Raw genomic sequence first — 23279 nt, forward strand, 5'->3', positions numbered from 1 at the left:
TAACGCCAGTATGCCTATGGTGAGAAGGGAGGTGGGGACAGGAGAGTTTCCCGGAAGCTCACCGGCACACGGGACAGTGATCAAGAAGAGCTCCTGCCTCAGACGAGGCAGAAGGTGGGGACTGACGCCCCAAAGTTGTCCTTTGACCTCCACATATGCACAAGGCACGTGTGCATTTACACTGCCCCCCGCAATAAAAGCAGCAGCAGCAGCAGGGCTGGAGAGATGGCTTAGCAGTTAAGACTCTTGCCTGCAAAACCAAAGGACCCGGTTCAGTTCCCCAGGATCCACATAAGCCAGCTGCACAAGGTGGCGCATGCATCTGGAGTTCATTTGCAGTGGCTGGAGGCCCTGGCGCACCCATTCTCTCTCTATCTGCCTCTTTCTCTCTTTCTGTGCTTCCTCCTCCTTCTCTCTCTCTCTCTCAAATAAAAAATAAAATAAAATATTTTAAGCTGGGCGTGGTGGCACATGCCTTTAATCCCAGTCTTTGGGAGGCACAGACAGGAGGATCACTGTGAGTTCGAGGCCAGCCTGGAACTACAGTGTGAGTTGCAGGACAGCCTGGGCTAGAAAAAGACCCTACCTCAAAAAAAAAAAAAAAAGCAGCCAGCAGCAGGGGGTGGGTGGGGAGTTCCCCGCCCTGTTCTGTCTACTTACCCAGAATCAGGTATACCCAGCCCCCAGCCTGAGATTTCCCATCTGCCGTCCTTAGCACCACTGAAAAACCTCTTATTTGCCACCCACAGTACAACGCCAGGTCCGGGGTACATCCCCACATCCCATACCAGCACCGCCAAGCGCGCCAGTGAATGGAAGGAACCTTAATTTCACTGTCTCCACACACTGATTTTGCCTCTCTGGAGGCACCTGGCACCTTTGAGTGGATTTCTGATCCAGACCCACAGGAGTCACCAGCCAGCAATTTTGCCTGCCGTCCCCTACCTGCAGTGCCTACGGGAGGGGCTTGATGCAGCCATGTGATATAATTTGGGACTAATAAGACAAAGGAGAAAGACATGGGCCGTCTGCAGAGAGGGGGCAGCTGGAGGGACAGGTCCAGGGCAGGATTCTGGGGACTGGCCAGAACACACCTGCAGATGCAGCCTCCGCCTCACCGGTGCCCAGAGCAGAACCTAGTGGACAGTGCACTGATTTCTATGTGGGCCACCCAGGCGGAGGCTGCGAAGGACGCAGGGAGAACTCCGGGGATCACAGCAGCCTAGGGCCCAGGGCAGGAATCACCCTGCAGTCCTCCTGAGCCAAGATGACAGAGCCTGGAATTGGGCACAGAAAAGCCCAGCCCAGTGGCTCAGCCATGCTGCTTTCCGTTCACCCAACCAGAGCCACAGAGGGAGGACAGGGAGGACAGGGAGGACAAAGCCCATCTGTTTGCACAGCTGAAGCCATCGGATCAACTCAAAAATCACAGCGACAGCAAAACAGGGATTAAGGCTGCCCAGTACGGCCAACCACCTAAGAGACACGCTTGGCTAGCGTGATGTTTGGTGAAAGGGAAAACAGACTACGATTGCAAAATAAAGAAGATGAGGAGACCAGCAGTCCTGGGGTTTGCTGGTGGTGGTGGTGGGGGGGGGGGGTTCTAGGACCAGGTAGCTCAGGTGTGCTGCCTAGGGGAGCTGTAGTTTCCTTCTGGAACCATAAGCCCCCAGGGCTTAAGCTCCACTCCCAGCAGCCGGTCATTAGTGTCACTTTTGTTAGACTTCTCTCTCACCCAGTCAAGCCTGTTTCCGCACTGCAAGATAGCCATGTTCGTCCCTTTCCTTACACAGCTGTTATGGGGACCTTCCGCAGGCCCTCACAGCCAGCCGAGGCTGTGATCCATATGCGTGGCCGCGTCCTTACTAATAAGGTGGCAGGGTAGACTCACACAGGTGACCTTGCGGTAGATCTGGGCAGCATTCTGACACTCGGAGTAGGGGTACTCGGAGGTGGCCATTTCCAGCATGCACATTCCGAAGGCATACACATCCACTGACTCATCATAGTGTTCCTCGTACATCTCGGGTGCCATGAACTCCGGTGTCCCTGTAGGAACAAAAGACACAGCGGTCACTAGTCATGGCCCCCCTCTCTTGGCCTCTCAGACGTCCCCCAGTTTCCTCCCCATCTGTCTTGTGGCACACTGTGTCACTGATCTTGGGCCCCAGGATTCAAACAAGTATGCTCTGCAGGTGGAAGTTTTCAGAAAGTTCCTTCCTGATTCTAGGGTGAGTGATCAGTTTACAGTGTCATCTGTGGCCACAGCTGGGAGATCACGGCTTCCCAGGCGACATGCTTATGCCCTGAGCCACCCTGGCTGGTGTGTGGATATTGGACGGTGTGGGAAGGCACAGCACTTGGCTGGCTCTCTGCCTTCCCAGAAGTGACAGAAACCTGTGGGTAACGCTGAAGTTGCCTAAAATTATAAAACCCAGGAAAGGTCTCAGTGTCCCCGGAGGAGAGAATGGCTAGGTTTGCTGGGCTCACACACCACAATGCATGTCACATACAGACTATCACCGTTGGGGAAAACAGCTATGGGGGGAGGGGTGGGCAGAGTGGAGACATTACTATGGGAACTGCTCATAGTGTATCAAACAAAAAAGGTGTAAAATGAGCAGGGGAGATGGCTCAGCAGTTAGGAGCACTTGCACTTTAAGCAACAGAGCCTCAGAGACCACCAAGTTCTACTCCCCAGAACCTGCATAAAGAGGTTAAAACTCTGGGTATGACCACCGACATCTGTAAACCTAGTCTGCTGAGGGCAGAACAGACCAGAGGGTCACTGGGGCTAGGTGACAGACAGCAGCTCTGTGATGTGGGAGAAACCCCATCTCTAGGAAAGGAATACACAGATGCGGACCAGAAGGGCGGCGTCTGAGGTCCTCCTCCTGTCTGTTCAGTCACACGTGGGGCGTGCGCACATATACGTCCATGTGCATACACCCCCCCACACACACAGTGTAACACAACACTTCCCTGGCTTGTTAAGGACATGGGAACTTATGAGGGGCCATGCAATATGGACATAAGCCTGCACGTGCTCCTGGCCCCACGAACGGACACGCACACCCAGCCAGAGCCTTCTGTCCAGGGGTGGACGTGGCTGATGCTCCTTTGAATCTAGGTTTTAAATCTTCTGACATCAAGTAGAGCTTTTTTGCTTTAAAAGCACAACAGCCTTTTATTGTAACAAGTCCAATTAAGTGTTGAGCTGATTGCTTCGGCAGGGCTGTTTTTCACTTGTTTGTAGGCTTTTTCAGAATGTTCTACTTCTAAAAAATTTTATTTTTTTATGGACAACTTCCATAATTATAGACAATAAACCATGGCAATTCCCTCTCTCCCCACATTCCCCTTCAAAACTCTACTCTCCATCACACCCCCTCCCCCTCTCAATCAGTCTCTCTTTTATTTTGATGTCAGCATCTTTTCCTCCTATTATGATGGTCTTGTTTAGGTAGTGTCAGGCACTATGAAAATGTTCTAGTTTTTAAAAGTATATTTTATATGTATTTGTTTATTCACTTATTTATCTATTTACTTATTTGAGAGAGAGAGAATGGGTTACCACAGTCCCTAGCCACTTCAAACAATGCCACCATGTGCATCAGGCTCACGTGGGTTCTGGAGAGTTGAACCCAGGTTCTTAGTTTTTGCAGGCAAGTGCCGTAACCACTAAGCAATCTCTCCAGCCTTTAAAAAAATTTTTTTTGCTTGTTTTTATTTATTTATTTGAGAGCAACAGAGAGAGAGAGAGAGAGAGAGAATGGGTGCACCAGGGCTTCCAGCCACTGCAAATGAGCTCCAGACACATGCGCCCCCTCATGCATCTGGCTAACGTGGGTCCTGGGGAATTCTGCCTTGAACCTGGGTCCTTAGGCTTCACAGGCAAGTGCTTAACCACAAAGCCATCTCTCCAGTGCCCCCCCCCTTTTAAAGCAGGGTCTCTTACCCGTCAATTTAACATATACAATGAGTCTAACTAAAAAGTGAGCATTTGGGGTAGGTCAAAGTAGAGAAAAATAAAAAACAGTATGTTTAGGTTTCTAAAAAAGAATACAGAACTCTGGAAATACCCACAAGAAATAAAAGGCTGAAAAGAGAGAGGGAGACCTTACACTGCCAGTGCTTATCTTCTTGGGTTTTTGAAATCACTTTGCCCTGGCAGTTTCTAAGTTAAGGTTTTGTTGTTGTTTTAAGTTCCTTTCTATTCCACATCATAGAACAGTGAATATGTTACCTAGCCCGCAAGGACCACAGCAAAGAGGTCCCAGGCAAGGGTGACAAAAACACGTGTCATATCCCAGGCCTTTCCCACCCCATCATATACCCTGAGGGACCCGCCCTCCCCACAGCTACATGAGTCTGGGCACTGTAGCCATGCAGGAGAGCCCACTGTGCAGGCAGCGGTCACAGGGTGAGGCAGACACCCGTGGCTGGCTGACTCAGCAGGAAGGCCCGTGCTACAAGAAGCAAAGGCCCGCTCCTTGGGGCCACCACCTCAATCGTCCTTAATGCCACTCCTGCTAACCCAGCCCCTTGGTGCCTCTGTGTGAAGCTGTGAGGAGACAATGGCAAGAAACCCCAGCAAAGCCTTTTTGCTGCTAGCTGGGCTGGTGGAGAGTCTCCAGAGGGCGCGCACTAGACCCTGGGCCTGCCCATGGCAGATGGCCACCACAGCGAGCAGCTTGGCAGGAGCCTGGCTCCCAAGGCGGGAAACCAGATACTCCCTGCTATCCTGTGGGGACCCACACACACCTGGCATGGGCACCGACTCACACAACACCAGAGACAGCGGTGATCCTGCAAGAAGCGAGGACCCTGCTCTTCAGGAAATATACCAAGGCCCCAGACCACCTGGCTTTGGGAGATGGGGGCAGAGGGACCTGGATGACTCTTAGGGGTGCACTCAGCCTGTTTTCCTTTTTTCCCCCACATTAGCCATTTGTGTCTGAGTTTTAGAAACAACATATACATATATGCGTGTGTGTATGTTTTATATGTGTATACATACACACACACACATATATATACACACACACACACATACACACACATATCCATCCATACATACATATATACATACCTGTACACACACACATTTGTCTAGGTGTCTCACTTACCAACCCACTTTATATTCAGCCATCAGCTGCACAGCCACAGACCCTGGGCCCATAGCCTCCTTGAACACTTACTGGCACACAGAGGTCTTTGCAGATTAATTTATATGTCGCAGTAAAAGTTTCAGACTCAAATTTCCCCTCCACACCCAACTGTAACCCACCTCATGTCATCCTTTTCCAGCCCTACCCTGCTAGAGGCAAGGTATAACCTCTGCTTTTTATTTTATTTATTTATTTATTTATTTATTTATTTGAGAGCGACAGACACAGAGAGAAAGACAGATAGAGGGAGAGAGAGAGAATGGGCGCACCAGGGCTTCCAGCCTCTGCAAACGAACTCCAGACGTGTGCGCCCCCTTGTGCATCTGGCTAACATGGGACCTGGGGAACCAAGCCTCGAACCGGGGTCCTTAGGCTTCACAGTCAAGCGCTTAACCGCTAAGCCATCTCTCCAGCCCTAACCTCTGCTTTTTAACAGCGAAAGGACTGTAGTCTTCTGGCTACAAGGCATTTTGATCCCCTGGTGAACATGTATCCCGAGGCCTAAAAGCAGTGTAAAAGGGAGGAATCCATTCCAACCTGACACTACAATCACCCTGTAGCCCATGAGAACTGCACCCTGTTGACGTCTATCTGCTTCTGAGTCTGTAATGAAAGAAAACTGACTTCCTTCCTGGAACTCCAAAGTCCTACACTTCCTCACCCTCCCTACTCCCCTCAATTTTTAAAAAATATTTTATTTTTATTTACTTATTTATTTGACAGAGAAAGAGGGAGAGAGAGAGAGAATGGGTGTGCCAGGGCCTCCAGCCACTGCAAACCAACTCCAGATGCATGTGCCCCCCCGTGCATTTGGCTTACCTGGGTCCTGGGGAATTGAACCTGAGTCCTTCAGCTTTGCAGGCAAATGCCTTAACCACTAAGCCATCCCTCCAGCTCCCTCCCCCCAATGTTTATCAGAACAAAATGAAATCATCACAGCTGGCCCTTGCCCATCTTCTCACCAGACAGGTAGAATCCACCTCCCTCTCCTCCAGCATTGCGTAAAACCCCTAAGTGCTTACCTATAACAGTCACAACAGCTTAGTACTCCTCTAACCCACCAACCCGCACGCCCAGCCCTGGCCTGGCCTGGACGGCAGCTCTTTCTAGAATAACTATCCTCTGTTCACCTTGGCCTCCTTCTCAGTGCACTCCCCAAGGACAAATTTACAAAACCTGCTTGGAAGCTGCCCAGAGCTCAGAGCCAGATATGCCCCTTACTCTGCACCTTCAACCTCACAGCCCTGAGCCCTGCTCCTCCAGGATGGGGCATAACCCCTCACCTGCTACTCACTGCGGATAAGTAAATCGAAGCCCTGCTCCCCACCACTCCGTCGACATCAGGAAGCCCCCTTGGGCTTGGGTCAGGCACCTCAGCAGCCTGAAGACCCTGCCAATGGACACGTGCAGACAGGACACTATGTGCCTCATCCTCTGCCAGGGTGTTTTGGACATCCCCAGGGTGGTGTGACATGCCCAAACCAGCAAGACACACCATGAGGGTGCCACACCCCACTAGGGACATGGCACCGCAATGACCCTAGATTAGCTGCAGCGGTACTGGGCTGAGGATTACGCCCAGGCATGGCAGCAGGTGACTGCTAACTTTGCCCCACCCTGGCCCAGGCACACAAACAGGCACGCGCGCATCCTGAAAGGCAAACCAAGGTCTTGCAAGGGGAACTGGCGAAGGCCATGACAAAAGCAGGTCCACCATACAGTGGGCACGCACGCCGGCACTCCTCAAGGAATGACAGCCTGTGGCTGTCTTCCTAAAATGGGAATCTGGGAGGTCTCGGCCCACTTGCCAGCGCTGCAGCCATTTCCCCCCGACGGGCAGCTTGAAACAAACCCAGGTAGGGGTTTCATTCACAGGACTTGGAGACACACGGGTAACGAGCCAGGGAGTGCTCCCGCCTGCCCGCAGCTCCTCCTCTAGCCCCACACGGCACCCAGGAGAGTGTGTGAGGTGAGCTTTGCTGACTGGGCTTCAACTAAACAAAAGCCAGAAGGACAAGTGACACCTATAGAGCTGGGGGCGTTGTGCGGGCCCAGGAAGTCACTGTACCTGCCAGAAATGCCCAGCCTCTGCCTCAACCCACTCAAGTCACCCAGCCAGCAAGAAACCTCGTTCCCAAGAAGGCAAAGAGATCACAGGCGAGGCTTCCTTGAGCGGGATGCACTTCGCTCTGCACGCCACTTGTGCAGCAGGTGACCCCAAGGAGCCCTCCAGTCGTGGGTCTGAGCGCCAGGTCTAAGAACCAAGAGTCCTGCCCAGAATCTGGTAGACTCTTCGCACTGTGCCAAAACCACCCTGGGGCTGGATGGGTAGCACGGCACAGACTTCTTGTCCGTACCTAGCAGTTATAGGCTACTGCCCCCAGGACCCAGGACACTACCTCCAACAGTCTGCCAGGGAGGCTTCTCGGCAGAGGGACTAAGGGCGAACTGCTCAGGGAGCTCAGCACCGCCTTCCCACACTGCGCAGCCGCTGCGCTGGGCCCCTGACACAGCTCTGTCCCCAGACACACCAAGCTGGCATTTCCCTGGGCCCCGCAGCCTTGGATGCTCCCTCTCCCCGGCCGCTGGGACCAGTTCCAGCTTCACTTGCCACAAGTGCCCCAGTTCCTCTGTGGCAGGGCCTCGTCTTCCTCCCAGGTGGCCGCGGTGCGCCCACGCATGCCACGGAAGCTGGCACGCAGCCTACCCACCCTCAGCAGACAATCAGGGCTGGCCCCTAACAAAGCCAGGGACTGATGCAGAGGCCATTCGGGCCCTAAAGTCTGACAGGGTGTGGTCACGGGGAGGCGGGGTGGGGGGTCAGAGACAGTATGTCCAGTGTGGAGGCAGAGCGTTCCCTGACAGGCAGGGCCCCTGGCTAAGCCAACTAAAAGCTGGCGGGGACTGATCCAGCTTGAGACCCTCATGCCCAGACGCTCAGTTGAGCCTCCTACAGCAGAACTTAGTTGGCAGACATAGATAGCTGTGGCCCTCTGAATGCCTCCCAGTACCCTCCATGGGCCTGGGGACGAGAAACGGACTCACCTATCACGCTTTTGGCAAATGATGCTCTTTTGAGGGTGGCCAGGCCCAAGTCGCCAATCTTCACAGAGCCGGTGGGCCCGGTGATGAAGATATTGTCACACTTCAGGTCTCGGTGGATGATGGGGGGTGTCCTCGTGTGCAGGAACAGCAGGCCCTTCAGGATCTGCCGGCACCAGCTGCGGAGCACCTTGGGTTTCATCACCTTGAACCGCTTCAGGTACCTGGGGTGGGGCAATAAGCAGCTCGCCTGCAGCAGGCCTCCAGAAGGTTCTGCCTGGCCCCATTCAGCTCCTACCAAAGGCCAGCCACATGCGCCTGATGGCCACCTGGGACAGATAGATAACCACGGCAGAAAGGGAGGTCCTGGCGGTTCTGCCCCTAGCCAGGGTCTCTTAGCCAGAGCCAGGCCTTGAGCAGGCAGCTGGGCCAGGACCACAGCTCTCCACTGGCTCTTTGCACTAGAGACCTCGCTACTGACTATGTGGTGAGAAGCTGCTTCAGTAGGACAGGGCCCTAGCTAAGGGATGCCTAGGGTGTGGGTAAGGGCTAGGGAAATACTTGGGAGCGGAAGTCAGGGAAGCCAGGCCATTCCCTGCAACTGTGTGATCCGTCCTCTGGGTTCCCCTCTGGAAGCGGCAAGCGAGGCTGGGCATGCAGGTCTTCCCTTGCCCAACCATCACCTGGGAGGGAAGCATGCCAGCACCATGAAACATCTAGGTCCAACCTAAGACCGCAGGATCTAAACAGGTAAGAAGAACCCAGGATGTGGCCACTCAGAGGGGGCATCCCCATTGCCCCGTAGCGCAGACCTCAGAGAAGAGTGGTGAACTCTTGCCAAGTTCTGTTTGGCACTTAACACCTTCTACCTGCCCTGCGCTGCTTCCGAGCCACCAGAACATGCCAGGCTGGACTCCAGCCACTAACAGATCTGCCCAGAAATTAGGCCTGAGGCAGGGGAGACAAAGGGACCATCTCACCAGAAGGTAAGCAGTCCCCAGTGTCCCACAGAGTGGGAGAGAGTGGAGACAGATTCTTGGTCTTAGGAGCTGTTCTCGTTTGTCACAGAAAGCCAGTGGGGGGTGGGGGAGGGGGAAAGCCAACATTAGGAGGGACTGCTAAGTTGTTTTGATGTGTTTCTTCTCATCTGAGGACGGGGTGTCCCCTTGCCCAGAGGACAAACATGATATCACTCAGAAGGGACATTTCTGAGGCAGGACACTGGACCATGGGCACCAATCAGGATGGACCCTCAACGAGTCTGGGACCTCTCGTCCTTCCCCCAGCTATGACGTCCCCGCACCTAAGGCAAAGACCATATTGCGCTCCCCCTCCCCGTCATACGGCACTTACGTCTTCAGTGTCCCCGAGGTCATCAGCTCTGTCACCAACACAATGCATCGCTTGCCCTTGGCGCTAGACTCCCAGAAGTCATAGAAGCGCACGATGTTGGGGTGCTGCAGGCCTTTCAGCATCTCTGCCTCCTCCTTGAACCGCTGCCGCTCCAGCTTGGTGAGCTTCCGGTCCTGGGGACACAGACAGACAGACACACTGGACGGGCGGCCCTTGCAGGCCTCAGCTTGTAGCCTCCACCTGGCCAGTTGCTTTTGTTCCTTCCGGGGGAGCGCATGCAGCAGGTAAAGACGGGAGCGGTGGGGGGGGGGCGGCTAGATGAACTTGAGCCTTAGCAGCATGAAATGCCCCAGAAGCATCTACCCTGGTTCTGCCTATACAGCGTGAGAGGGGAGCCAGCACACCCGGCCCTCTTTAATCCCTGCACAGACCTCCACGAGAAGTCCCAAGAAGCCAGAAACAGCTCCCAGCGCATACTGCCAAGTGCCTGAACTTTATCCTTTAAAAACTGTCTTCAAGGCCTCTGTTCCCTCTGCAATCATTTACTTTTTTTGGTGGTTTGTTGAAGGAATGAAATATCAGCTTGCTTCTAATGTACACACAAACCAGAGGAAGTGCTCAAGACCCAGGAGGCTAGACCCAAGGAGACACCAACACGTGCCAAAGACCGGCCCCCAAGATGTAGGAGGGCGGCTTTGGCAAATCTGATACTGTCAGCCAGCAGCCTGGGCTCTCTGGGGCAGGACCAAGCACGGCTCCCCTGGCCTGGGGCCATTGGCTCAGCTGAGCCAACAGAACTAAACCATTGGCCTGAAGCTTAAAGCGGTGCAGTAGGCAAACGTGATTGTCATCCTTAAAGTCCCATCAGGTGTATGAACTGGGGACCTTCTACCCAAGAGTTCTGTCCTTGCTTCCACAAGAAGATAGCCTCCCTACCCTCATTGACCCTTATGACCCATGTGCGCACAGGCTCTTTGCTTCCCCAAATCCGTCACTGGATTCTCACCATGGAGCACTCAAAATAAACCCAAAGAGCTAGCACGTCCCCAAATGCTCCGCGTCTCCAAGTTCAGCTCACAAGATGAAACCACCCATGGGCCCAGTGTGGCCTTTTCCTACTCCATAAACACAGTGTACCCTTCCTGCCTCCACCTGACTGGTGCCCTGAATTCACCTCCCAGTCCTGGTTCAAGAGATCCAGAGAAATGCCTGCCTCTCCCAACATACACCCCAGGACACGCATATTTTCAGAAGGAAACTATAAACAGAACAGAACCCAGAGCACAGAATTCTGAGGGATTCCAGGCAGACAGAGAGCAGGTAGGTTAGGATAGATTGGAGCAGGAATCAGAGCTGAGCAAAAACACAAGCAAAGATTCCCCAGAATCCTTCTGGCATATTTCATGCAATCTCAAACCAGAGTTCAATATGGAGAGGAGAGGTGAGATGTAAGGTCATAAAAAAGGTCACCATGTTAAGATATTATAGTCCATATGGCAGCTGAACCCACTAGGCAACTTGTCCAACAACTCTGCCAGACCCCTGACATGTAATCCAAACCCTCAGCAGCCCATTTGCCCATCAGTAGGACTAGACAACAGCCACCACGTACAAGGCCACACAGCCAAGAGGAACCACCCGTGCAGCCAAGTCCAGAAAGACATAGCATTCAGATACCAAGGACAACTTCAAAAACATCTAATTAATGTTCCCACGAAGACTCCAGAAGTGGACAGGCATCCACAAGAGCAAGCTCCTCCTTGAAATGGAAGAATTGGGCTGGAGAGATAGTTTAGTGGTTAAGGTGCTTGTTTACAAAGCCAAAAAGGACCCAGGTTCCATTCTCCAGGACCCACGTAAGCCAGATGCATGAGGTAGTGCATACGTCTGGCATTCATTTGCAGTAGCTGGGGGCCCTGGTTTGCCCATTCTCTCCCTCCCTCCCTCCCTCTCTCTCTCTCTCTCTCTCTGTCAAATAAATAAAAGTAAAACATTAAATAAATAAGTAGGAATAATCTAGAAAGAGTTCTCTCAAATTAAAGCTGGGTTCATCTTGATTGAAAAATAAAATAGTCTATAATTCAATGAAATGTGGAGCACAGAAAAGCTAATCTTGAATCTAGAGAATAAAATGGAAACATGTTCCACTTATGAAAATGACTGTTTATCTAAGATAATGAAAGCAAAGCCACAAGCTAGGAGACATCACTCCCAGAACAAATATCTGATAAAGGACTAGGACCCTGAATACGGAAGGATATAGAAGAGAAGAACTTCTATAACTCGGCAACAACAGGACAGGGCAGACGCTTCACCAAATAAGGTGCGACATGGGCAACAGCGTGTGAAGGGTGCCGAGCGTGACTAGTCCCTGGAGAAATGCCCACGAAACGCACACCGAGGCTCTACCTCTCAGCCTAGCACGGCTACATTTCAGACGGATCATTCCAGCTCCTTGCACACTGCGGCAGAGAAAAGACCCTCAGCTGCTTTATACCTGCTCTGTGTCTGGCTGCTCCTCTCCCCGAGAAGATCCGTTGAGAGAAAAAGATACATAAGAAGGCACATGGACAGTTCCATGCATCACAGCCCCACCCAGAAGCAGCCCATACATCTGGGGGCAGGTGAGTGAAAACAAGGCAGTGGTACTGCCCCACAAACGCAGCTCGGCAAGGAAAACAGCCTTCATCCCACGATCCTGCGCGAATCCCAAAGCATTCGTTGGAACAAAAGAATCCTGTCACATAGCTGGCGGGGGCGGGGGGGGGGATGACTCAGTTGGTAAAATGTACTCGCCATTCAAGCGTGAGTATCCGAATACAGATTCCCCAGAGTGCACATAAAATGCTGAGCATGGTGTTGGGTGCCTATAAACTCGGCACCAGGGCGGCAGAGGTAGGAGGCTCTCTGGGGCTGGCTGGGATTCAGTGAACTCTGGGTTCAGAAAGAGACCCTGTCTCAAAATATGATAGAGAGGGCTGGAGAGATAGTTTAGTGGTTAAGGCAATTGCCTGCAAAGCCAAAGGACTCAGGTTCAATTCCCCAGGAGACCCACGTAAGCCAGATGTGCAAGGTGGCACACAAGATGCATCTGGAGTTCATTAGCAGTGGCTAAAGGCCCTGGGATACCCATATTAATTCTCTCTCTCTCGTAAATAAATAAATAATAAAAATATGGTAGAGTGCAATAGCAAAAAAAAAAAAATGTTGATATCTCCCCTCCACACACATGTGCACATGTTCATGTGTACTTGCACGCACATACAAATGAACATGCACCATGCATATGCACATGCACCTCACACATACACGAGTGCAAAAAAAGGGGGGCTGAGTGGATGAGTCAGTGGGTGAAAACAGTGCCACTTGCCGTACAAGCATGAGGACCATGTAAAAAGCTGGGTGTGGCCACACGCACCTGTAAGTCCAGTGCTGAGGAGGGACAGACCGGAGAATCACTGGGACTTGCTGGTCATCTAGTATGGCCAAAAAAATACAAAAAGTAGCAGCTCCAAGTTCAGTGAGAGACTCCATCTCAAGGAAACAAAGCAGAAGAATGGCAGAGAAGCTCTGGCATTCTCCTCTGGCCTCTACACATGCACAGAGGACACATGCATTTGCACATACACACGTATACACTGTCCACACACAAAATAAGAAAAATGAATTAATTAAAAGGAAAAAAACAGGGGGTCTGGGGAGATGGCTCAGCAGTAAAAGGCGCCTGCTTGTTTGCAAAACCTACCATCCTAGGTTTGATTCCTATGCCACCCACATAAAACAAACACACAAAAAGTGGTGCAAGCATTTGGTGTTCGTTTACTACAGCAAGAGGCCCTGCAACGCCCATACATATGCACACATACACACACGTAAGTAAATAAAAATTTAAAAAGAAGGCAGGCACAAGCATATGCCTTATGTGTAAGTGCATTTTGAGCTGAAACTCTGAAAAGACAGAAATAATGCAAAAAGGTCACCTTCAGACGGGCGGTGATGTCTAGGGTGGGCAGGAGCCAAGGCAGAGGGAACCTGGGAAGTAAAGGAATGCCCTGCATCATGGCAGAGGGAACAGGCTGCCTCTGTGTGCACACTGGCCACAAAGCCCATTAGCTCCTGTCCTGAAACACATGGGCTTCACTGTATGTAAATTACACTTCAATTCTCCAAATGTAACAACAAGAAAAACGTTACAATACCCAAAGAACAAGAGAGGAAGACAAATCTAAAGGAAATAAAACGAGAAGCACTAAGAAATGAAAGAACCACCTGGAAGTCAAACAACTATGTATCAGCAGTCACAAAAACTGACATGAAATACAAACAGTGGGATACTATTTCCCTGAACAGCAACAACAACAAAAATAAATGGTTTAGGATAAAAGAGCCCAAGTGTGGCAAGACAAAAATCAACGAAAACTGACCCACTCTCCAGATCTGCGCCAGTGAAATTTCAGACTTTGAGGCCTGACAGCAAATCCTATCTGCAAAGGAATGGCCTGAGTGGCACTGAGTCTCATCCACAATACTGGGTACAGGGGCGGTGAACTGCATCCTCAAAGTGCCGACTTGGAATTCTATACCCAGCCAAACGTGCACCTAGGCAGGCCCTCCAGACTTGGTTTCAGCTGGGCAGGAACTCACAGTTGACTTCCCATGCCCCTAGGTGAACCAAGCTACAACAACAGAAAGGCATGTGTTCAAACTGACCCTTGCAGTCACTGAAGAGGAGGCAGCTAGCAAAACCTCATGACATTTCATCTACGATTTCCTTCCCAGGGCCTAGTCAGGAGATGCTGTGAGAGGAATCTTGGAGCTTCATTCACAGCCCAAGTTACCTACTCCAGTACTTAGCATCAAGCAACAGTAAGGCATGGCTTCAGAGCAAAGCATCCCTATTATAAGTAACAAAATTATCAAAAATGGGTGGTGGCATATGCCTTTAATCCCAGCACTTGGGAGGCAAGAGATAGGAGAATCTCTGAGACCACATAGTGAATTCCAGGTCAGCATGGACTAGAATGAGACCCTACCTCGGAAAAACAAACAAAAATAAATAAATAAATAAAACAAAAAGATCATTTAAAAATGGGGGGAGGTGGAGGGATGGCTTAGCAGTCAAGGCCTTGCCTGGAAAGCCAAAAGACCCAGGTTCAATTCCCCAGGACCCACGTAAGACAGATGCACAAGGTGGTACATGTGTCTGGAGTTTGTTTGCAGCCACTGGAGTGCCCACTATGCCCATTCTCTCTATCTTTCTCTCTCAATTAAATAAATAAAATAAAGAGGAAAAAATGGGGAGCTGCAGAGATGGCTTAGCGGTTAAGGCACTTTCCTGCAAAACCCAAGAATACCTTTGAATCTCCTGGTCCCACATAGCCAGAGACATAGTGATGCAAGGATGCAATGTCACACATGTGCACAAGGGGGCGCACATGTCTGGAGTTCATTCACAGTGGCTGAAAGTCCCTGGCACACTTCTCTCCCTCTCAAAAATAAATTTTTTTAAAAAAATGGGGGTTAGAGGAAAGTATTCTGTACAGGTTAGTGTGTGTGTGTGTGTGTGTTGTGCTGAGTATAAAACTCAGGGCCTGACATAGTATTACTAAGTCACCCCCTATTAATCTTCATATTTTTTCAAAGATTTTTATTTATTGCAAGGAGAGAGAGGGAGGGAAGAAATGGGAGACAATGAGAAAGAGAGAAAAAATGAGAATGGGTGTACCAGGGCCTTTTGCCTCTGCAAACTAACTCCAGATGTATGTGCCACTTTGTGCATCTGGTTTTACATGGGTACTGGGAAATCAAACCTAGGCCCGCAGGCTTTGCAAGCAAGCACCTTGAACCCCTGAGCTATCTTCACAGACTAAGTCCTCATTTTTTTAATTAATTAATTAATTTATTTATTTGAGAGCGACAGACACAGAGAGAAAGACAGAGAGAGAGAGAGAGAGAGAGTGGGCGTGCCAGGGCTTCCAGCCTCTGCAAACGAACTCCAGACGCGTGCGCCCCCTTGTGCATCTGGCTAACGTGGGACCTGGGGAACCGAGCCTCAAACCGGGGTCCTTAGGCTTCACAGGCAAGCGCTTAACCGCTAAGCCATCTCTCCAGCCCCTAAGTCCTCAATTTTGATGCCAAGTACCAGCTAGAAGTCAATAAATTAAAAACACAAGAGTCAAATGATAGTAGCCATGGGGCTTGGAAGATGGCTGAACAGGCACTTGCTACCTGAGTCTTATTCCCAGCAGCTGCATACAAAGCTAGGCAGGGCAGCGTATGCCTGGATCCTCCGCCCTGAGGAGGGGTGGAGACAGGAGGGTCCCTGGGGCTTGCTAGTTAGCCAGTCTAAGTGTAAGACAGGGAACCCCAGGTTCAGTAAGATCCTGTCTCAGGGCTGGAGAGATGGCTTAGCGGTTAAGCGCTTGCCTGTGAAGCCTGGGCCCCGGTTAAAAGCTCAATTCTCCAGGACCTCAATGGCCCCAAAAATATTTCTTCAGAACTGAGTAGCCATTACAAGGAGCAGTGCACACAGATGATAAAAGCAGAGAACAAATTTGGCTAAAAATGCATCTTTTTTTTTTTTTTTTTTTTTTTTTGGTTTTTCGAGGTAGGGTCTCACTCTGGCTCAGGCTGACCTGGAATTCACTATGTAGTCTCAGGGTGGCCTTGAACTCATGGTGATCCTCCTACCTCTGCCTCCCGAGTGCTGGGATTAAAGGCGTGCACCACCACGCCCGGCAAAAATGCATCTTTTACTGAACTGCACAGGGCTTTTGGCCAACTGCATGGGCACCTGTGGGTGGATTTCAATCATCTCTGGAGAGAGCCAGGGCCCACCACCCTGTCTGCTCACCTTCCGGCTTATGGATGTTGACTCTGAGAACACCTCTCCAGTCAGTGACAGTACAGGAAGTCAGCCAGCCTCGGCAGGGACTTTTCCGGACTTCTCCCTGGCACGTGCCAGGGCTGGAGCCATCACCTCACATCCTTCATCAGGTCCAGGGGCCACCTTGCCCATCACGAAGCCCCACGACAGAGGGACAGTTTGGGGTCAAGCCTTCTGTGCACACCACCTGTCATAGTTAATCTCGATTGTCAACCCGACAGTATTTAGCATAACCATGGAAATAAATCTCTGGGCATGTCTGTGAGGGATTTTCTAGATTAAGTTAATCAAGGAGGGAGACCCATCCTAACTGTGGATGGTACCATCCCACAGGTGCAGCCCAAAACTGAAGAAAAAGGAATGAGCTGGCTGGACTCCAGCATTCATCAATCACGCTCTGCTTGCTGGCTACAGATGCAATATTATATCAGCTGATTCGTGAGCCTGGCTGCCTCATCTTCCCCACCATGCTGGAGGGAAGTGCAACTTGTGAAGTAAAAGAAACCCTTCCTTCCCTCAGAAGCACTTGTTAGATTTTTATTTTTATTTTAGTTTTTCAAGGTAGGGTCTCACTCTGGTCCAGGCTGACCTGGAATTCACTATGTAGTCTCAGGGTGGCCTCGAACTCACGGAGATTCTCCTACCTCTGCCTCCCGAGTGCTGGGATTAAAGGCGTGTGCCACCATGCCCAACTTCTTGTCAGATACTTATCACAGCAACAAGTAAAACAATACACCACTGTCTTGGGCTGGGAAGATGGCTTAGTGGTTAAGGCATTTGCCTGCAAAGCCAAAGGACCCAGGTTCAATTCCCCAGGACCCACGTTAACCAGATGCACAAGGGGGCACATGTGTTGCAGTGGCTGGAGACCCTGGCACGCCCATTCTATCTGACTCTTTTCTTTTTCTCTCTCTCCTATAAATAAAAATTTTTTAAAAGGCGGCGGGGGGGGGGGAGAATTATTTTAAAAAATATACACCACTCTCCTTTCCCTGGGGCTCTGGATGCACTGCACAGCCCATAACCACCCAGAAAAAGAGGCTGTCACAGGGTCATTGTGGAAGGGCCAACAGACCTGTCACTGTCTAGCAGGGAAGTGACGGTCCAGGGAAGGAAACACGAAGACCATGAGAAGGATGTGGATGCCACACGGTGGGGGACACAGACACACCAGCGTTCCTGAGGCCTGACCTCCGATGGGGAGTGGCCGATGGGCCATGGACCATCTGGACCAGACACGGAACGGCACAGCCAGCAGATTCACAGATGGCAGACGCGAGCCTTCCTGAGGGGCCACCGAGGCCTGTCCCAACCCACACCCCACCACACCTCTCAATCCCAGCACCCCTCAAGCCACCCTGCCCAAGGGGCCTTGAGCCAGGCCTTCAGGGACACCCAGCCCCCCACCCAGTTACCGGGATGCTGCTACTCTGCGGCCCTGGCTCGGACCACAGGGAAACCAGCTGCACTTCTGTGGCACCACAGAGCCCTGCTTGCCCCCCACCCCAACCGGGAAAGGCCCTGCTGACTGCCTGAGACCCAGAACCTTCATCCTGCATGAGCACCCAGCGCCGGGCACAGGCCCCTCTTTCCGTCTGGTGCCGTCACACGTTCAGCCTTGCCCAGCAGGAAAAAGAAGGGGTCTGAGGACCGGAGAGGTGGAGGGTGGGACCCAGGCTCAGAGGCCAGCTCTCCATCTCTGGAATGGGGTAGAACAGCCCCTTGCCTAGGCCTCATGGGGCCATGGGTGCTATAGTGGACACTCATATTAGCAGAGAGGCTCACCGGGCACTGCTCCTCCCAGGCTCCAACCCTCGAGCAGAGAGTCGCCACGGAGTCCGAGCAGAGCCCACTACAGCGCATCATGATGGGAGGAAGGGTGGGCCCACAGGTCTACTACGAAGGGAAGAGTGACACTGAGGACTGCCTCAGCTGTGGGGGGTAGAGTGGTCCATCCAGACAGCGCTAGGGCATCGCCATCCTGCAGCTCCTTCCGTGACAAGGTGCTGCCCAGGGAGGCTGAGAGGTGGCCACAGTGACCAGGACCTGTCTGGTTTCCATGACTTGCTCAGAGCGCTTATAGATGGTGATGGCCACAACAGACATAGCGGGCTTTTACGCTTGCCACCCGCTGTCCCCTGAGCACCGCGCACATGGAGACTGCTACCGTGTGGCCACACCCAAGTGCTGCGCAGCTCCAGTGAGCAGAAGGCAGGGCGGCCAGCCTGCGCAGCATCCAGCAGTCAGCATGGGCCCGGGTCCCAGCACTTCACTGTTTTCATTAGAAGTCGGTGCATGCTCTCCCGCACGGACACCGCCAGGCCAAAGCCCTCAGCCAACGGGACACATGGCAGTACAACCCAGGTTTTGGGGCTGGGCTCCTTCCTCGTGATGGAAACCCCGGAGGCCAAGGCCCTCACGTCCCACTTGGCCCTTTTGTTGGAGACCCTGAGCCCTACAGCAAGGGTCTTACAGCAGGGACTCCTGCCCTGGAGAGATGCAAGGGAGCAATGCCCCTTTGGCCCTGTCTCACGGGCACCTGGTGATGGACAGTGGCACCCTAACCAGGAAGAGCTGGGCAGGGCCACTCTTGGGAGAGGGAGGACAGATACTAGGGAGGGTCCTGTGTACTTGCCCTCAGCAGACTTCACAGAGCAGCTGAGCAAAGAAACAGGTGGGCGTGCCGACAAGAGCGGGTGGCATTGGGCTGGGCAGGGCAGGTGGGCAGCTCTAAATAGAAATGTTAAAGTTTGGGCCAAAGAGATGGCTTAGCAGTTTAAGGCACTTAACTTGACTGCAAAGCCTAGAGATCCAGGTTTGATTCCCCAGGACCCACATTAGCCACATAGCCACATGCATAAGGTGGCACATGCATCTGGAGTTCATTTGCCCTGGTTAGAGGCCCTGACACACACATTCTCTCTGTACTCTTTCTCTCTCTCTCTCAAAACAAATAAATAAATAATTGTTTTAATAAGAGGGCTAGAGAGATGGCTTAATGGTTAAGGCAGTTGCCTGCAATGCCAAAGGACCCAGGTTCAATTCACCAGGACCCACGTAAACCAGAGGCACAAGGTGGTGCATGTGCAGTGGCTGGAGGCCCTGGCATTCCCTTTCTCTCTCTCTCAAATGAAAATAATTTTTTTTTTAAAAAAAGAAATGTTAAAGTTTATAGAGTCAAGCTAGGACTCCAGGAAGGAAAAAGACAGAGTTCACACATGGCTTCTTCTACTCCCTAAGAGGGCATCCAAGAGGTACCTCCTCACTCCATGACCCCACACATGATCTGCACTTTGGACCTTGCCCAAGCGGTACCATCTGGCCAGTTTCCCAAGGACCAACGCCATTTATGGCAAACACAGTGAAAATTCCAGGGAGGCTCAGGAGTGACACACACCACTTTCTTCCTAAGGAGGAGGGTCCTCTTCAGGGGATGTGAAGGAATGCCCACTGATAGGCCAGGGCAGGGGTGTCAATGGACACAGGCCATTCATGCTTGGAGGAACAGCTGAAAGGCAGACAACCAGTTCCATGAGGGACCCCCATCCCATGGCAACTCCTTGTGATGAGGAAGAGGGGCAGTATTCACCCAGGCCCTGCAGACATGTCCACAGACCTCTCCTATACAAGGCCAAGGTGGCTAAGAGGTGAGGGTGCTGGCCATGGGCACCACCCTAGTCCCCAGTAGAAGGTTCATTGCCCTACAAGGCCAGATTGGAGGCCCAGAAGGGCTGTGCATCCCTGAGGGTCAGTTATAAACTGTCCCCTGCCCCTGACTGGTTCCCCCACCATGGACAACAGCAGCAGAAAATGTGCATGGTGGGCCACAGTGAAGGAGGCTTTCATTTCTCCTTGAGGGAAACTGCCCTTTTGTTTTGTTTTGTTTCTTGTTTTGTTTTTTGAGGTAGGGTCTCACTCTAGCCCAGGCTGACCTGGAATTCACTATGTAGTCTCAGGGTGGCCTCAAACTCACAGCAATCCTCCTACCTCTGCCTCCTGAGTGCTGGGATTAAAGGCGTGCACCACCATGCCCAGCTCAACATTGCTCTTTTTGCTTATAGGAAAGCAACTGCTTCAATCCTTGGAGACTGACTAGACCAGCAGGTCATAAAGACAGAAGACCCAGTGGACACACGAGGCAGGGAGAGAAATCTCTATAGAGGCCACTTCCTTGAGAACGTCTCCCGAGTGCCCATCCTGCTTGTCCTTCAGTGGACAACCGAGCGAGAGGGGGGGAGGGACTAGGGCCCAGTGGGTAGAGGTGAGGTGACTACCTGATCCACACCATGCCTCTAGTTTCAGTCCCCTCTCCCCACCACATCAGCCACTTCCCTGCAAGATCACCTAAAGATAGACTTGGATGGCACTGGCACCACGGGTCAGAGGGATTAGCAGGGCTCAATCACCAAGGACAGCGCCTGCAGGGCAAAGCCGGTGGAATTCTGTTCAAAGAGCTCCAGAGGCCAGGATTGGGGGGGAGGGGGGAGGTCAGCCACTCAGGGATTGGACTCTGGAGGCCCTGCCTCACCACGCAGCCGCCCCACCCCCACACCAGATCTGGGAGGGTAACGGGGGAGGGGCGGGGGGCTGACAGTACGGGAAGCCTCTCTGGAAGTAGATCCCCTCCATTCTGGTCTTCCAACAACGGCTGAAGCCCCCCCCCCCACCCCGATTCCCGGCCCTGGGCACTGAGAAAGGATTGGATTGTGATGTCTCCTTTGTGTGAGGTCCCCAGTTCAGCCTCCATTCTCTACAAGCCGGCTTCTTGAACTGTGGATCACAACCCCTTGGCGGGTAACTGACATAGGGTTGCAGAACATTGGATACAAAAAAAAAAGTGCTGAATGCACAATGACCAAAAATTAATTCAAAATCAAATGCATAATAAATCCAAGGAATGTGTGGCAACACTCACCCATATTGTATCACAGGATTGCACTGCAACTTTGGTTCAGGACCCACAACACACACAGTTCGCACCGCACTTCGTCACACCAAACACCGCCAGCGAATGCTGCCTGAAACGCCCTGGCTCAGAGTCAAGACTCCTTTGTAATGAACTGCAGTGGACGTGCAGACAAAATTGTTTCTAGACAACAAAGACTTTCAATATTTTCTTTTCGCCATCCCTCAGCATGTGAGTGTAAACTTAGTGTATCTTTTGGTTGTATTATGTCAGAATGTGTGAGATGGTTCAGCAGTTAAAGGCACTTACTTGCAAAGCCTGATGGCCTGGGTTCAATTCCCCAGTAGCCACGGCAAGCCAGATACACAAAGTGGCACGCGCATCTAGAGTTTGTTTACAGCAGCTAGAGACCTTGGCATGCTCATTCCCATTCTTCTCACTCATATTTTCTCTCTCTCTCCGCCCCCCCACACCTTAAAGAAATAAGAATTTTTTTGTTGTTGTTGTTTTTTGTTTTTTGAGGTAGGGTCTCACTCTGGTCCAGGCTGACCTGGAATTAACTCTGTCATCTCAGGGTGGCCTTGAACTCATAGCAATCCTCCTACCTCTGCCTCCCGAGTGCTGGGATTAAAGGCGTGCGCCACCACGCCCGGCTTAAGAATTTTTTTTAATAATTCACGGAATTTTGGTTTGGAATAAGGACAGAATTTGCAGTAATTTCAGAAACAGTCCTAGTCATACGTTTGCTATCTTGTACTGAATATTTATGCAAAGTGGTCTCCTCAGCATTGGCGATTATAGAAACAAAGTATAAATCAACTTTGAAAAATACTGGATCTATTCTACATCCTGCATATTAAATATTCATCAAGATTTAATTCCTTATGGAAAAAGTATATGCATGCTCATGCCATTAGTAATGCAAACTTGCCTTGGTCTTCAATAAATGGTAAAACTATATGCATATGAAAGAGTTGTTTTAACCAGACAGTTGGTGGCATATGCCTTTAATCCCAGGCCGAGATAAGAAGATTGCTGTAAATTCAAAGTCAGCCTGGGACTACACAGTGAGTTCCAGGTCAGCCTAGGCTGGGCTAGAGTGAGACCCTGCCTCAAAAAAAGAAAATAATAATAATTGTTTTAAAATAATTTTCTATCTTATTTATTCTCAGTAAACATTTGACTTGTAGACCTATTATATACCCAAGGTTGCATACAAATTTCTAAGGTGAAAAGGGCTTATGAGTGGAAAAAGTTCAAGAAATCCTGTTCTGGGCTGGAGAGATGGCTTAGCGGTTAAGCGCTTGCCTGTGAAGCCTAAGGACCCCGGTTCAAGGCTCAGTTCTCCAGGTCCCACGTTAGCCAGATGCACAAGGGGCGCACGCGTCTGGAGTTCGTTTGCAGAGGCTGGAAGCCCTGGCGCGCCCATTCTCTCTCTCTCCCTCTATCTGCCTTTCTCTCTGTGTCTGTCACTCTCAAATAAATAAATAAATAAAATTGAAAAAAAAATTGAAAAAAAAAAAGAAATCCTGTTCTAAGGCACCCCCAGAATGAAGCTGGCACTCACCCTCTCCCCTCTCCAGGGGCCCTGAGTGGCCCAAGTGATTCCACCAAACTCTAAGATGACCTTGGAGGCCAGGCTGTAGGGGCTCAAGACGGAGTGGCCTCAGGCAGGGACATGAAAATAGCTATGTTCCCAGGCACACACTTCCACGGTGTCCCTGTAGGCCAGGCACTGGGCTAGGTTGTGGGCATGGGTATAAAGGGACATGGACAGATGGCCACAGCCAACTCAGTCAGGACCCCATGAGAGCCACACAGACTCAGGGTAGCCTAAGAGAAGGGGAAGGACCCATAGCCCACATCTGCTCCCCCAATCTTGTTAGTCTCCTTGGCTTTGGGAGCCTTGACGATCACAATC

At 51.3% G+C, this 23279-nt stretch overlaps 1 protein-coding gene across 14 annotated transcripts in view; it reads right to left on the bottom strand.

The window, feature by feature from the left end:
- Positions 1–23279, bottom strand: part of Wnk2 (WNK lysine deficient protein kinase 2) — a 141732-nt gene that overhangs the window by 81461 nt on the left and 36992 nt on the right. For all 14 annotated transcript variants that reach the window (XM_045161541.1, XM_045161547.1, XM_045161546.1 and 11 more), the window contains exons 2-4: positions 9567–9739; positions 8217–8437; positions 1892–2049 (exon numbers count right to left, since the gene is read on the bottom strand). In XM_045161541.1, coding sequence (XP_045017476.1) covers positions 1892–2049; positions 8217–8437; positions 9567–9739 — 552 coding nt within the window. The remainder of the gene's footprint in view (positions 1–1891; positions 2050–8216; positions 8438–9566; positions 9740–23279) is intronic.

This window comes from Jaculus jaculus, chromosome 11, assembly GCF_020740685.1.
Source record: "Jaculus jaculus isolate mJacJac1 chromosome 11, mJacJac1.mat.Y.cur, whole genome shotgun sequence".
Lineage (NCBI taxonomy): Eukaryota > Metazoa > Chordata > Mammalia > Rodentia > Dipodidae > Jaculus > Jaculus jaculus.